This window comes from Ovis aries, chromosome 26 (genome assembly GCF_016772045.2).
Source record: "Ovis aries strain OAR_USU_Benz2616 breed Rambouillet chromosome 26, ARS-UI_Ramb_v3.0, whole genome shotgun sequence".
NCBI lineage: Eukaryota > Metazoa > Chordata > Mammalia > Artiodactyla > Bovidae > Ovis > Ovis aries.
Window position 1 is genome coordinate 23,595,246 of NC_056079.1, and position 12,758 is coordinate 23,608,003.

Genomic DNA, 12,758 nt, shown 5'->3' on the forward strand with positions numbered 1-12,758 from the left:
TTGAGAAGGTATTGGGTTGGCCAAAAAGTTCGTTTGGGTTTTTCCATAATGTGTTACAGAAAAACTTGACCGAACTTTTCGGCCAGTGCAATATATACCTTTTTGTTATTCCAGGAATCTAGATTTTGAGGGGCATTTCCACTGACTAGCTCATAGTAAAAGGATAACCATGAAAATGTATCCTTTTTAAAAAATCGAAGCATAGCTGGTTTTACAGTGTCATCTCAGTGTCAGACGGACAAGTGTTCATTTTAATTCTAAAAGTCAGAGTTAGGTGTCACCAACATACTCATAAACCCCCAAGTGGCTCCCTACTTCCAAATTCCACAGACTGGTTTGGAGAGCTTTGCACCAGCCTGCCCCCGGCCTCCCGCCACCTCGTAGACTAGTGCCCCTCATTCGCTTCCACTGAAGTGTGTCAGGCTGGTCTCACCCTTTTGCCCTGTGCATTGCTAACCTTGTGCCTTTTTCCCTCCTGAACTGACTCCTTAACCTACAAAATCCCCCCTTCCTCCCACTACCTCCTCAAGTTTAACCACTCTTGATACAAGAGCTGAAGTCTCATCTCCTCAGGAAGCCTTCTCTGAACCCTCCACCAGCCCTCACTGATTCTTCTCTCTCCGGACGCTTTCATAAACACTCTTGTTCTGAGCAGCCCAATTTGCTTGCTTACTCCATCCACCCACAGGTCAGGAATTTTAATCTTACCTTCCTGGCTAGACGGTAAGAGCCCAAGAGCAAACGTCATGATTTGCTGGTTCTGAGAAGAAAAGTGCTGGAGCAATTTAGTCCAGTTCTCACCAACATGAGCTGGTGGGTGGCAGATGGAAGACCCTCCCACAGAATTGCTCAAAATCCCAAAAGAGCAGGTCCCTGCGGACCAGCACAGGGTCTAATGGTTCACATGCCCAGCCCAGCCCTCCACAGAATAATGTGCTGTGTAGAAATTTCTGCACAATCGAAGGGGGAAAGGAAAAAGATAGACGCTCAGGACAACCTGTAGAGAAAGAAAATGTTCTTTTGCCACATCCCACCCAAATCAAGGCTAAGATATTTCCTGTTTTTAAGTCAGAGCTATCGGAAGTTTCCCATCAGAACACACCACAGACTGACTTCTATGCTTCTGTCTGAGTGGCACTAATCTTTTAGATAGAAAAATGTTGGTGACAATAAATTCACACTGGAACTTTCTACTCTAAAAATACCTACGGAGAATAAATATTTCCTTAGGACTGAGAGGGTCATGATAGCACATGTTCGAATCTATCGTGCTAGGGCAAGTCAATGAGAAATACAGGAGTCAACACACACACACACACACACACACACACACACACAAATGTTAAAGGCTGAAGGTTCTAATACTACCCATCAAAACTACCAGGAAGCGAGAGTTCTTTTTTTTGGAATACAGTTATCCCTCATTTTCCCTGGGGGAATTGTTTCCAGGAGTCCCCTGGGATACCAAAATCCATAGATGTTCAACTGTCTTATACAAAACAGCATCAGAGTACTGTCAGCCTGCTGTATCTGCAGGTTCTGCATCCATCGATTAAACCAAAGATTTAACCTTGGGAACCTGTTCGAATCTGTGAATTCAGAGCCTGCAGATATGGGGGGGGGGGGTTGGGGGGGGGGGGGGGGGAGGCAACTGTATACCCAATCAGGACATGTGTACATGTGTGATAAATTGCTTCCGACTCTTTGCGACCCTATGGACTGCAGCCCGCCAGGCTCCTCTGTCCATGAGATTCTCCAGGCAAGAACACTGGAGTGGGTTGCTGTGCCCTCCTCCAAGGGATCTTCCCAACCTAGGGATCGAACCCATACCTCTTGCTTCCCTTGCATTGGCAGGTGGGTTCTTTACCACTAGTGCCACCTGGGAAGCCCAATCAGGACATACCCACATATGAAGCCTTAGAGCTTTATCCAGAGGCTCTGGGATTAGTGGTGGTCTAATGAAGCCTCCATGGTTTAATTCAACAAACACTGATACAAACACCTGCTGTGCATCCAAGTAAGTGTGTGCATATGTGTGTGTGCATGCCTGTGAAAGAAAAGGAGAGACAGAGGGTGGAGGGAGAGGGAACTTGGGATTGCCATTGTGAACCAATCCTGAGGATAGAAATCAAGTGCAGACCTATATATATAATGATTCATTACCCAGGAGTCAGGAGTCTTTCGATATGCTTCCGACCTCCCACCATATTGCCATGTGGATATACTATGCGTGATTGGAGAGGGAGATACGGGGTGAAGCACCTTGCCATAAATTCAACAGGGAGTAAGAATTTCTCTGGTGGTCCAGCGGTTAAGATGCCACCTTCCAGTGTGGGGGTGTGGGTTCCATTTCTGGTTGAGGAATTAAGATCCCACATGCCATGCAGTGGGCTTCCCTGGTAGCTCAGCTGGTAAAGAATCCACCTGCAATGCAGGAGACCCCAGTTCAATTCCTGGATCAGGAAGACCCCATGGAGAAGGGATAGGCTACCCACTCCAGTATTCATGGGCTTCTCTGGTGGTTCAGACAGTAAAGAATCCACCTGCAATGTGGGAGACATAGGTTTGATCCCTGGGTTGGGAAAACCCCCTGGAGGAGGGCACGGCAACCCACTCTAGTATTCTTGCCTGGAGAATCCCCATGGATAGAGGAGCCTGGTGGGCTATAGTTCATGGAGTTGCAAAGAGCTGGACATGACTGAGTGGCTAAGCACAGCATAGCATATGCTGTGCAGTGCAGCCAAACAAATAAATAAATAAAAATAAAGAGAACTCTTACCGAAAAAAAAAAACAACAACAAAAAAACCCTCCTCGGTAGAGTCTATTTTGTGGGGAAAGTGGGACCGAGACAGTAGGTCTAGCTCAATGCTTCCGAATCTTGGCAATTAACCCAGGCCTGGCCCTCCAGGCTCAGGAGAACCTAAGCCTCTCCATCAAGGTCAAGTGTGTTACCTCCGTCGCTGCAGGTCCTGGAGTCGGAGGCCAGGCTGTCCGTGGAGCCCGTGGTGAAGCTGACGTGGACGCCCCTCAGGCTCTCGGCGGAGCCCTGGCTCACTTTCTCTAAATCAGAGCTGCTCTTATTCATTTTTAAAAGGTGCCTGGAAAATGTAGAAACAAATGATAAAAGTAATTAATTTGGTTTCTGTTAAAAAAAAAAAACAAAAACAGCCAATGGAGTATGAACCTACTATGCTCTTGAAGCCTGACCAGTGCTGGCAAGTTCTGAAAAAATAATTTGGGGGAAGACAGAACAGGGGCTCTTTTGAAACCTTATACACATGAATGGCAGGTGATTTCTTGAGTGTGATTAAAGATAAGTGAGTCTACTAAATTTGGAAAAGCCCCCAAACCATGATTTGGGAGGAACTGCCTTCATACTCTGGCCCTCTCTGCCAAAACATGTATGTCAGCTATTATACCACGTGTCATCTCTACAAAGAAAAATTGAACATTATCATACAAGCCAACGCACAGAGATATACAGAGATTGGGGAGGTTTTGCAAGATCACAGGACAAATGAACTGTGGACCAAAAACAAAAGATTTCTCCTGTGCCTGGTACTCTCTTGATATAGCTTCAAAGGATCTAGCTTGTTCCATGGAGTTAAAGGAAACATTATTTCAATTTTAACTAGATTTGTAGTGCAATGCTTAGATAGAACCATATTAAACCTTATACCAAAACTATGGAATGAATCTGCCCTTAGGCTTTCTATGAAATCTTTGATTGTGTCTCTAAGATAGAATGACTGTCGCATTGGGGACAGGAATATCAAGTTCAAGAAAAGAACCTCGCCTTGGAGAAAAATGGTTCCCTTATTAAGTAGAAGGTTTAGCTGATTGATTTCCCTCTTTCCGAGGACCACATGAATATTCACTCTGACCTGACATTTCCCCACACAGTGGGACAGACCACAATCAATCCAGCCCTTTCCCTGTTGGTGGTAACCTAGATTTGTCTGGACTGATATCTCCTGATGACACTCTCTCCCACCACAGTGGATCTATATCTCAATATCTGCTGTAGAAAATACACAAAACAGTATTGATTTGGTATCAGAACTGCCTTATTTAATGCATATGACCTTACAGCCAAGAATGTATTGATTGTTCTTTGTGTTCAGCATTGCCCAGCCCCGTATGGTCCTCACAGGCAGTGGAATCTCTTGTTCATTAACAGAAAAGTTTAGAGAAAGTTTGCTTCCATGAAACATGTTCTCCAAAAATATGCTTCTCTCCCCACCTCCTACTCCTAGGACTGCATTTTTAAAAGTTTTAAATCTATTAAAACGAAATATAACAGTGATGGCAATGTTACAAGTAATAATATTCTTTACATTCCAAAGTCGCTCTAGGGGCTTGCTGCTGCTAAGTCGCTTCAGTCGTGTCTGACTCTGTGCGACCCCATAGACAGCAGCCCACCAGGCTCCACCGTCGCTGGGATTCTCCAGGCAAGAATGCTGGAATGGGTTGCCATTTCCTTCCCCAATGCATGAAAGTGAAAAGTGAAAGTGAAGTTGCTCAGTCATGTCCGACTTTTAGCGACCCCATGGACTGCAGCCTACCAGGCTCCTCCGCCCATGGGATTCTCCAGGCAACAGTACAGCAGTGGGTTGCCAGCGCCTTCTCCCTAGGGGCCTTGGGGATATCAAATCTTAGAAAGTGCTATGGTAGTAGATTATCTTTATTTTATCCTCTGGCAAAATATCATCAGAAGTTTTCATAAAATATTTTTATCCATCCTCATCAGATCCAACAACAGTGGTTTTGCAGATGAGGCCAAGATAGGAAGTTGTGAATAATGACAAGTCCTCAGTGTAGGGAAAAAAAAAGCTAGGTCTCTCTGGCAATTCAACCACATCAGAGTGGCCCTGCAGTCTCTTGGTCTACAGGCTCAGAAAATTGCCATGGGAGAAATTCCGGCACCACAGCTGCTGAGCCGCTGCAGAAAAACACCAGAAGAAATGTATATAAATAGAGAAAACAAAACAAAAAGTAAATGTGGTATGTGTGAGAACATACACATGATTATTTAGTATAAAGTGAAGCATTAAAAGAAAGAAAAATGTTCAGTTGCCAGATGCAAAGGGAACAAAGATATTAAATGACTGGTAGTGAATGAATGGCCAGCTCAATTTTGTGAGTCAAGGCAGTTTAACGGAACAGACCAGGAAACAAAAAAAAAAAGGAGGAAAATGAAAAGAGTAAGTATTTATGAAACTTTTGTTTCAGGTGTCTGTGTGTGTGTGTCTGTGTGTGTGTATTGGATCACAGTATTAAATATAATTCTTAAAATATATTTTAGAAACTTAGTTTTAAAAAGGTTAAAAGTCATCGCTCTAGAATAGGGATGGACAAACCTTTCCTTAAAGGCCAGATGGCAAATATTTTAGGCTCATACAGTCTCTCTTGCAAGTATCAGCTCTGCTTTTGTAGCAGGGAAGGAGCCATTGACAATACGTAAACAAATGGGCATGTTTTCTAGTAAAACTTTTTACAACACAGATAGATGGGTGACCTGTGGGTGGTAGATGATGACTCCCGATCTAGAACAGTCTTGATCAATAGAAATATAACACAAGTTATTATATACATATAAAATTAAAAAAAGATTAGTAGCCAAATTAAAGGTAAAATTAATTTTAACAATGTATTTTACTTCACAAAACACATAAAATATTGTCATTTCACTATGTAACAAATATAAAACTAATGAGATATTTTTTATTCTGTCTTCAAAATCTGGTTTGTATTTTATATTTATAGCACATTGCAATTTAGGCTCCCACGTTTTAGCTAGTGGCTACTGCACTGTGTAGGGCAGATTTAGAAAAACTCATACATGGGAAGACTGTTCACAGTGTTACTAACAGCAGAAACAAAATCATAGGCAGTCCAATGGCCATCAGTAAAGGGATGGGTACACTGTGGTATGGTCTTGTATCAGAGTACCATATAGCAAACAAAAATAAATAAACTTGATTTTAAGGTACTAGGATGAAAAGGATTCTTAAAACGCTGACTATTAAAAGTAGCTTGCAAAAGGCTCAAGTGTGACACCATTTATATACAATTTTAAAACACATTATGATTCTATGTAATTTTTATACATTTTGCCACATATAACTGGTAAAATGGAAATGACACTCCAAGACAGTGATGACTCTGGGTAGCAAGGGGAAATTGAAATGGAAATTGTATAGGGAAGGATATTCCACTATATCTGTAATATTTCCTTTTAAAAAAACACCAAACAGAGAACAAAATGGTAATCATTTGAAAAACCTTGGACACGTGCGTGTGTGAAAGTTACTCAGTTGTGTCCGACTCTGCAACCCCATGGACTATACAGTCCATGGAATTCTCCAGGCCAAAATACTGGAGTGGGAAGCCTTTCCCTTCTCCAGGGGATCTTCCCAAGCCAGGGATTGAACTCACGTCTCCCTCATTGGAGGTGGATTCTTTACCAGCTGAGCTACAAGGGAAGCCCTTGGACACATGAAAGTGAGTTTAATCATTCTTTGAACTTCACTGCATGCTTGAAAAACTTGGAAATGAACATTCTTAGAAATAAATCACTAGGGTCTGACTAAGCCCAAGGATGGCCACTTCTATTGACCTGCTGCTGAGCCTCTGAAGGGCGAGCAACACAGAGATGACCCAGTGAGATTTCAATCAGTCCTCATGGGATAGACAGGCTCTATGAGGGTTGATTTCACCACAGAAAAGCCTCATGGATGGAAGTTATTTTTCAGTCCTAACAACTCATCTGAGACTGTGAGGGTTAATTTTTCTACATCTACTCAATATGAGAAGTCACAGTTTTAAAGCCCCACCAAGTGAACGCAGACAAAATCAGACTATTCTAGTGGCTGCAGGATAAATCCTGTGTGTGTGTGTGTGTGTGTGTGTGTGTGTGTGCGCGCATGTGTGTGTGTGTTTAGGGAAGTGGGAAGCCTCCAAATGTAGACTTTGGTAAATCTTAGTAGCCAAGCCACAAGTGGAATTTTCAAGGCTTCTGGGGATTTTACTACTGCTTCTCTACCAAAAAACCCTCAAGAAGTCCAGATTCCCAACCAGTAACTAAAACCTCATAGGTAGCTGGGATGCTTAGATGTAAATAAGGAGGAAAGGGGTAACCTTTTTAAAAATCTTTCATATGAACTGCATCAAATATCATCCACCTTGGAAACCTGTATGATCTGTTGTCTTAGAGAATGGCCACTTCAATTATCGAAGAAACACAACCACACCAGACTTGAAAATGCAAAGGGGGAAGCTGGCCATCAAAGCGGGGACAGACAATCACATCGTTTTTGTGTCTCCAGTCTGTGTGTGCAATAGATTTCTCAAGAATCCTTGCAAAAGGCTTAAGATTCCAAAGGTAACTTTTCTGGGCCCTAATAGATTGTTTCATCAGATGCAAGGCTGGATGAGAATCCAAAGGCACTCAGCAATACACAGCCATACTATACTTTTTCTCTTTTAAAGGCTCTTTTCCTTCATTAATGATAGTTTGACTTGCCTTTCAAAAAACTGGTGCAAACCATCTACGCGATGAACTCTGATGTCACGTGATTTAAGGAAGTGGCTTCATGAGGCCAAAGCCACATGCTCTAGTCTTTCCTCTCTGGGTGGCGACTAACACTCTTATCAGCCGCAGTGAGAGCACTGCCTGCACAGATGTCATTGCTCTGCACTGTGAAAAATGACTTGTTCTTGCTCAGACTTCCTTCCCTACCTCCCCCCGTGATTAGACACAGTCACAGGAGAGCAGTGTGAGATACGCAGCCAGTGGCACAGTGTCTTTAGAGATCTGAGCCCTGCAGCTGCTGCTCAGTGTTTGCAGAATGGCTTTTCCCCCCATTGTCCTTAGAGAAAGAAGCCTTGCCAGAGTTTTCTCCCTACCGTATTGGTAGAAAGCTGCAAAAAAATAATAATAATCCAGCCGGAAGAGCCATCTGCCAGACTTCCTCATTCATAGGAAAAAAAAAAAAATACCAAGTCTAAAAATACCCCCGAGTTTTCAGAATGCCCAATATTCTGAACAGATACCAGACCCCAGTGGGGGCAGAGACTGTTTCTCAGACACGGTGGCTAGAATCCTCATACGCAGCTCAACTGAAAGCGTGACCGAGGCAAACGTTCATTCTCACAGCTCTGAGTCTGGGTTAGTTCACATCTATCTGGTTGAGAAATTTTTGCCTCTGGGGCGGAAGGTAAGGAAAGTCGCACAGCACCAGTGTGCAGTTTGACACTAGTTCTCCAGACCCCTGTACACAGTTATACCACCCAGTCTTCGGATGAATCAAGTTCACTGCTATGTCTAATGTTTTGGGGAAGCCCTTTCAGGTAGCTCAGAAAGCACAAACATGTTTGAAAACTCAATAACTTAAGTTACCAAGAAGGGAAAACAAACTGGCTTAGATGCAACTAAATCAAGTCATGCCTTAATCAAAGAATGAGAGCCTCTTACCATCCCAGACTCCAGCCCTCGGTGCTGTGATCACCCGCATGGCCTCCCAGAGCCCAGGGCTGGGCTGGGCCGGTGCCGGCGGGGTCCTGTGGAGCAGCCCTGAGGATGAAGGGCCAGCTTCAAAGGCGGCCGAGTGTGCCCTGTCAGCCTGCTGTGAATTCACCAGCTCAGAGCTCTCCGTTTCCCCTCAGTTCCTCTCTGACTTTTCTATAAAATGCACTTCCTGCGAAAGCACAGGAAAATAGGGACGGCTCTGCCTCTGCGACCTGCGGCTTTCGATCTCCAATTGTCCTGTTGGGCTGCATCATCAGAAGCCATTCAAATACCCTCTCAAATACACTCAATTTCACCCTATTTCATTCTCTACTATTTGGCCAGATCCTAAAGTCAAAATCATTCAATGACTGGAGCTGAAACACTGGGTTAGCTTGGCGAATACAAGCACCCCGTTTTTATTTATCTTATGCCTGTATGACCAGCAGTGCATTCCCCAACCCTGTCCTTTTTGAATACCATTCTCATATTTTCCAGTAAATAAATACTGACTGCCTGCTCTGTGCCAGGCACTGTGTCAAGATTTGTGGGTGCAACAGCGAGGAGAGGTGATACTATCCTTGCTTCAACAACCTGGTAGATAAATACTGATCAATCGCCTCTAAAAAAGTATGCAGAGGGCTTGAGCCACGGTTGTCAGAAAACATCTGCAGCCTTAGTCATTCTGACTCAAAATCTCTCCAAAATCCTTCTCGCATAATGATGGTCAACCTTCAAGAATCCTACACAGAGCTCGTGCAAGTATTCTTGACCTCTGCCGCCATACCGAATCAGCTCTGGTCTCGCACGGTAACAGAAACACACCTCCAGATTGTCTTTGATTTCAAATATCCCCCTCACCCCACCCCTGCACCGTGTATAAATTAGAACATATGCCTAGCATTCTATTTGGAAAAAAAATTATCACCATTTTGGTTAATCAATATCCACTACTTCTGCTCATATATACTCTGCTCCGGTGGGGCAAGTCTCTCACTGACCCCAAAGCACCCTGCATTCCTGTCCCTGCCCCATCTTGGCAGAGAGGGAAACATTCTCTCTCCCCTCCAAACCTTTTCGATACCCAAGACCTAGCAGCAGCAGCATCACTTACCTACAAACCCTTCCCAAGCCATCTCAGTCTTCTCTGACTGGTCTGTGCCCTCTGGAACTCATACCAAACTGAGTCTGATTCACATCACTGAGCATTTGGTTATAATCCTGGTTAGATGATTCTGTTTCATGTGAAACAGGCTTGTTACCACCACAATTATAAACTGTTTTGAGGAGCTGTGTCCTAGTCAGGACATGCTGGAACACAGAGTCATTATTAAATACTTCTTGATTAAGTTTATCTGCCTCTGTTTCAATAACTGGGAGGCATCTAGGAGGATAAATGTTTCCTTTAAGAAAAGAATCACACTTGCCCGGCTACACTTGCCCAGCAAAACTTGCAAAAGGCAGGAACACTGAGTAAACAACAGCCCTCCAGAAAGCTGGACTCAACAGCTGAGGCTTTTTCATATCTACAAAATACCACAGTTCCCAAATATCCTGAATTTATACAATCTAACAATCTTATAATTAAAAAAAAATTTTTTTTTTCAAGAGATGGGATGAGAAAGTAAGATCACTAAGCTGGAAAGGTTTTTATTGTTTTTATCCTTAGTGCTGTTTGATGAAGATGCTATGGGAGTTATTCTGCAAAGTGTCTAAGTGCCAAATGAAGGAACTAATGGACCCAGTCTGCTCTGGCGACAGGCTTCCCCGCTGACTTATCAGTACATATAAAGATAGGAAATCAGTTTCATTTTGGGTCAGATGACCTTTACGGTCCCCACAGTGCAGGCTTTTTAATTTGCATTTGCAGTTAATGCACTGGTGACTGCTGGGGCACCTCAAGTTGAAAAAAGCCTTTGGTTTAACCCCAAAACGAAAGCACTTTGCATTCAGTGGAAACCATTTAAAAACAGGAATAAAGCCATGCTTATTTTTAAAGACAGCGGTATGCGCATGCATGCACGCAAACCTGCACCTATATACACATCTTTAGGTTACTAGTTAGCTGGTATAAAAACAGATAAAAACGCTTCGATCGGTCAAATGGAAATTTGCAGCCATTTGTCCTAACTATACACAGATATACTTTGGCACTGAGAGATACAAATGGCTTTAAAAGATGACCTTTCCTGTCTCAGAAAATCAAAGTCTTATATTTGTGGCCCCCAGTCTGCATGGCTATGTCCTTTCCCAAAGAATTTCTGGTGCAGGAGAGAGGAAGGCAGCAACTCCCTAGTGTGGGAAGGTTTAAGCCCAGGCTGAGGACAGGAAACCAGCTATGGAAAGCAGGTAAGAGGGTGCAGAAGAATTCGGTGGCTGGACCCCAAAACCTGGTCCACTACACTTGCATCTCCAATCTCATCACCTAAGAACAGTGAGTCTCCAACTCTTGGCCTGTTAAGGAAGAAACGCTACATGTTCAAGAGCTTGATCATCTGTTCACACAGGGGCAGATGGGAAGAGGTGAAAGGGCAATGAATGACCAATGGAAAGTAAAGACTGAACTACAATCCACAGATGGGGCCCTCCCACCAGCTGCCCTGCCCACAGGTCAGCATAGTGTGGAAGAAACCTCTGGAGCCTTTGGAAACAACAGCAACGAAAACATTTGAAAAGCTTCCCAGATGAGTTTCACTCTTAAGAGCATGGGCCCTGGGGCATCCCATGCACAAAATGGAGATAATACTACTACTTACCTCATTGGGGGATGGGGGGGGGTAGGTGGTGGTTAGGAGGAGTTGATGACTTAATATTTAATAAGTGCTAAAAACAGCACCAGGTACAAAGAAAGTACTAGTTATACAGAAAGATGGGAGGATGGATGGATGGATAGATGGGGACAGACAGACAGAAGACTTCAGCAGCCTCCAGCAAATCCAGTATCTTGCTACCTGGATAGAAGATACCTAGATATTTTTTTAATAGATAGGCTAGAGATTTCACTTTCATATTTTAAAGAGACCCAAAGATGAAACAAACATCTCCCATCTGACTTCTGCACTAGTGCTTCTCTAGGAAAGCACACAACCATGCCGACTGGTACCACAATGAACTCAAACTTCCTGACAGCTAGCTCTTGTGGCTCCTGGGCCATCCTTACATGGGACCTCCCATTCTCCAAAGCAGCTATTCCAAACTTTCATCCCATTATTTGGTATTCTTAGTCACTATCTTCACCTCTCTCAAGTAAGCCTGGGTTTTCTCCAACTCCCAGCTACTATAAACAATATTGTACTGATCCTCATTCTATTTTACTCGAAGGCATCACTCAGGACTGGAAAGGGCCAGTGTATTCTTATATTTTATTTTCCTGGGTAATTCATTTTAGCTTCCTTTACACCTAGACCTCAACAGTTAGTGATTAAATGACTTTCACAAGCAGGAGGAAGGGCAGATCAACACTGAAGGAGGCAAAGGAAAAGGATTGAGGGGCTGGATTTAGGATTTACTATTTACTGTGCAGACAATTCCCTGCGTCAAGCTCTGGAGAAGACACAAATATCAAGGAGGTATTTTGAAAGATCTAAAGGAAAGTCACCAAGTAAATATAATAGATCAGCAAATATTCCTGTCTGGGTTTTCTTCTACTTTCTCCTCATGTTGAATATTTTCATAAAAAAAGATGACCTCACTTACCACCAGTCAAAAAGACTTGGAAAAATTATATGTAAGTAATTATGAAAACAATAGTTTTCAATTTCTAAAATATAAATTTATATCATAATATTTAATATTAATTTATATATTATATATTTAATATTTACAATTTCAAACTACTCCTCCAAAAGATTCTGACATATACCTCCTGCCTCGACTCCCTTACCCCAACCACCTGGGGCACAGAAAGTCAGTGCTAAAAGTTAAAGAGGGTGAGGCTAACATTTCTTGTTTAACATGATTTAAGGAATGAAAACATAAATTTAAGGTCTTTAAAGAGAAATAATACGTTATATATTGGATACTAGATTTAATGATAACTGTTGTTTACTAAAACACAAACTTCCAAAAATTCATGGAATATTCATAATCACTCATTATAATTCACAAAATATTTATAGTCACTCATTAAAAGTCAGAAAATATTCATAGTCACTCATTAAGAGGAAACAAAACATTTTGGCACAAAATGGAGGTTGTAATCAGAAGACCCTCTTCTGCAAACACTTCGCTTAGGGCTACATGGGCTAG

At 42.8% G+C, this 12,758-nt stretch overlaps 1 protein-coding gene across 3 annotated transcripts in view; it reads right to left on the bottom strand.

Moving 5' to 3' along the window:
• Positions 1–12,758, bottom strand: part of PRAG1 (PEAK1 related, kinase-activating pseudokinase 1) — a 46,329-nt gene that overhangs the window by 16,428 nt on the left and 17,143 nt on the right. For all 3 annotated transcript variants that reach the window (XM_027962715.3, XM_027962716.3, XM_027962717.3), the window contains exon 4: positions 2,954–3,099. In XM_027962715.3, the coding sequence (XP_027818516.2) occupies positions 2,954–3,099 (146 nt within the window). The remainder of the gene's footprint in view (positions 1–2,953; positions 3,100–12,758) is intronic.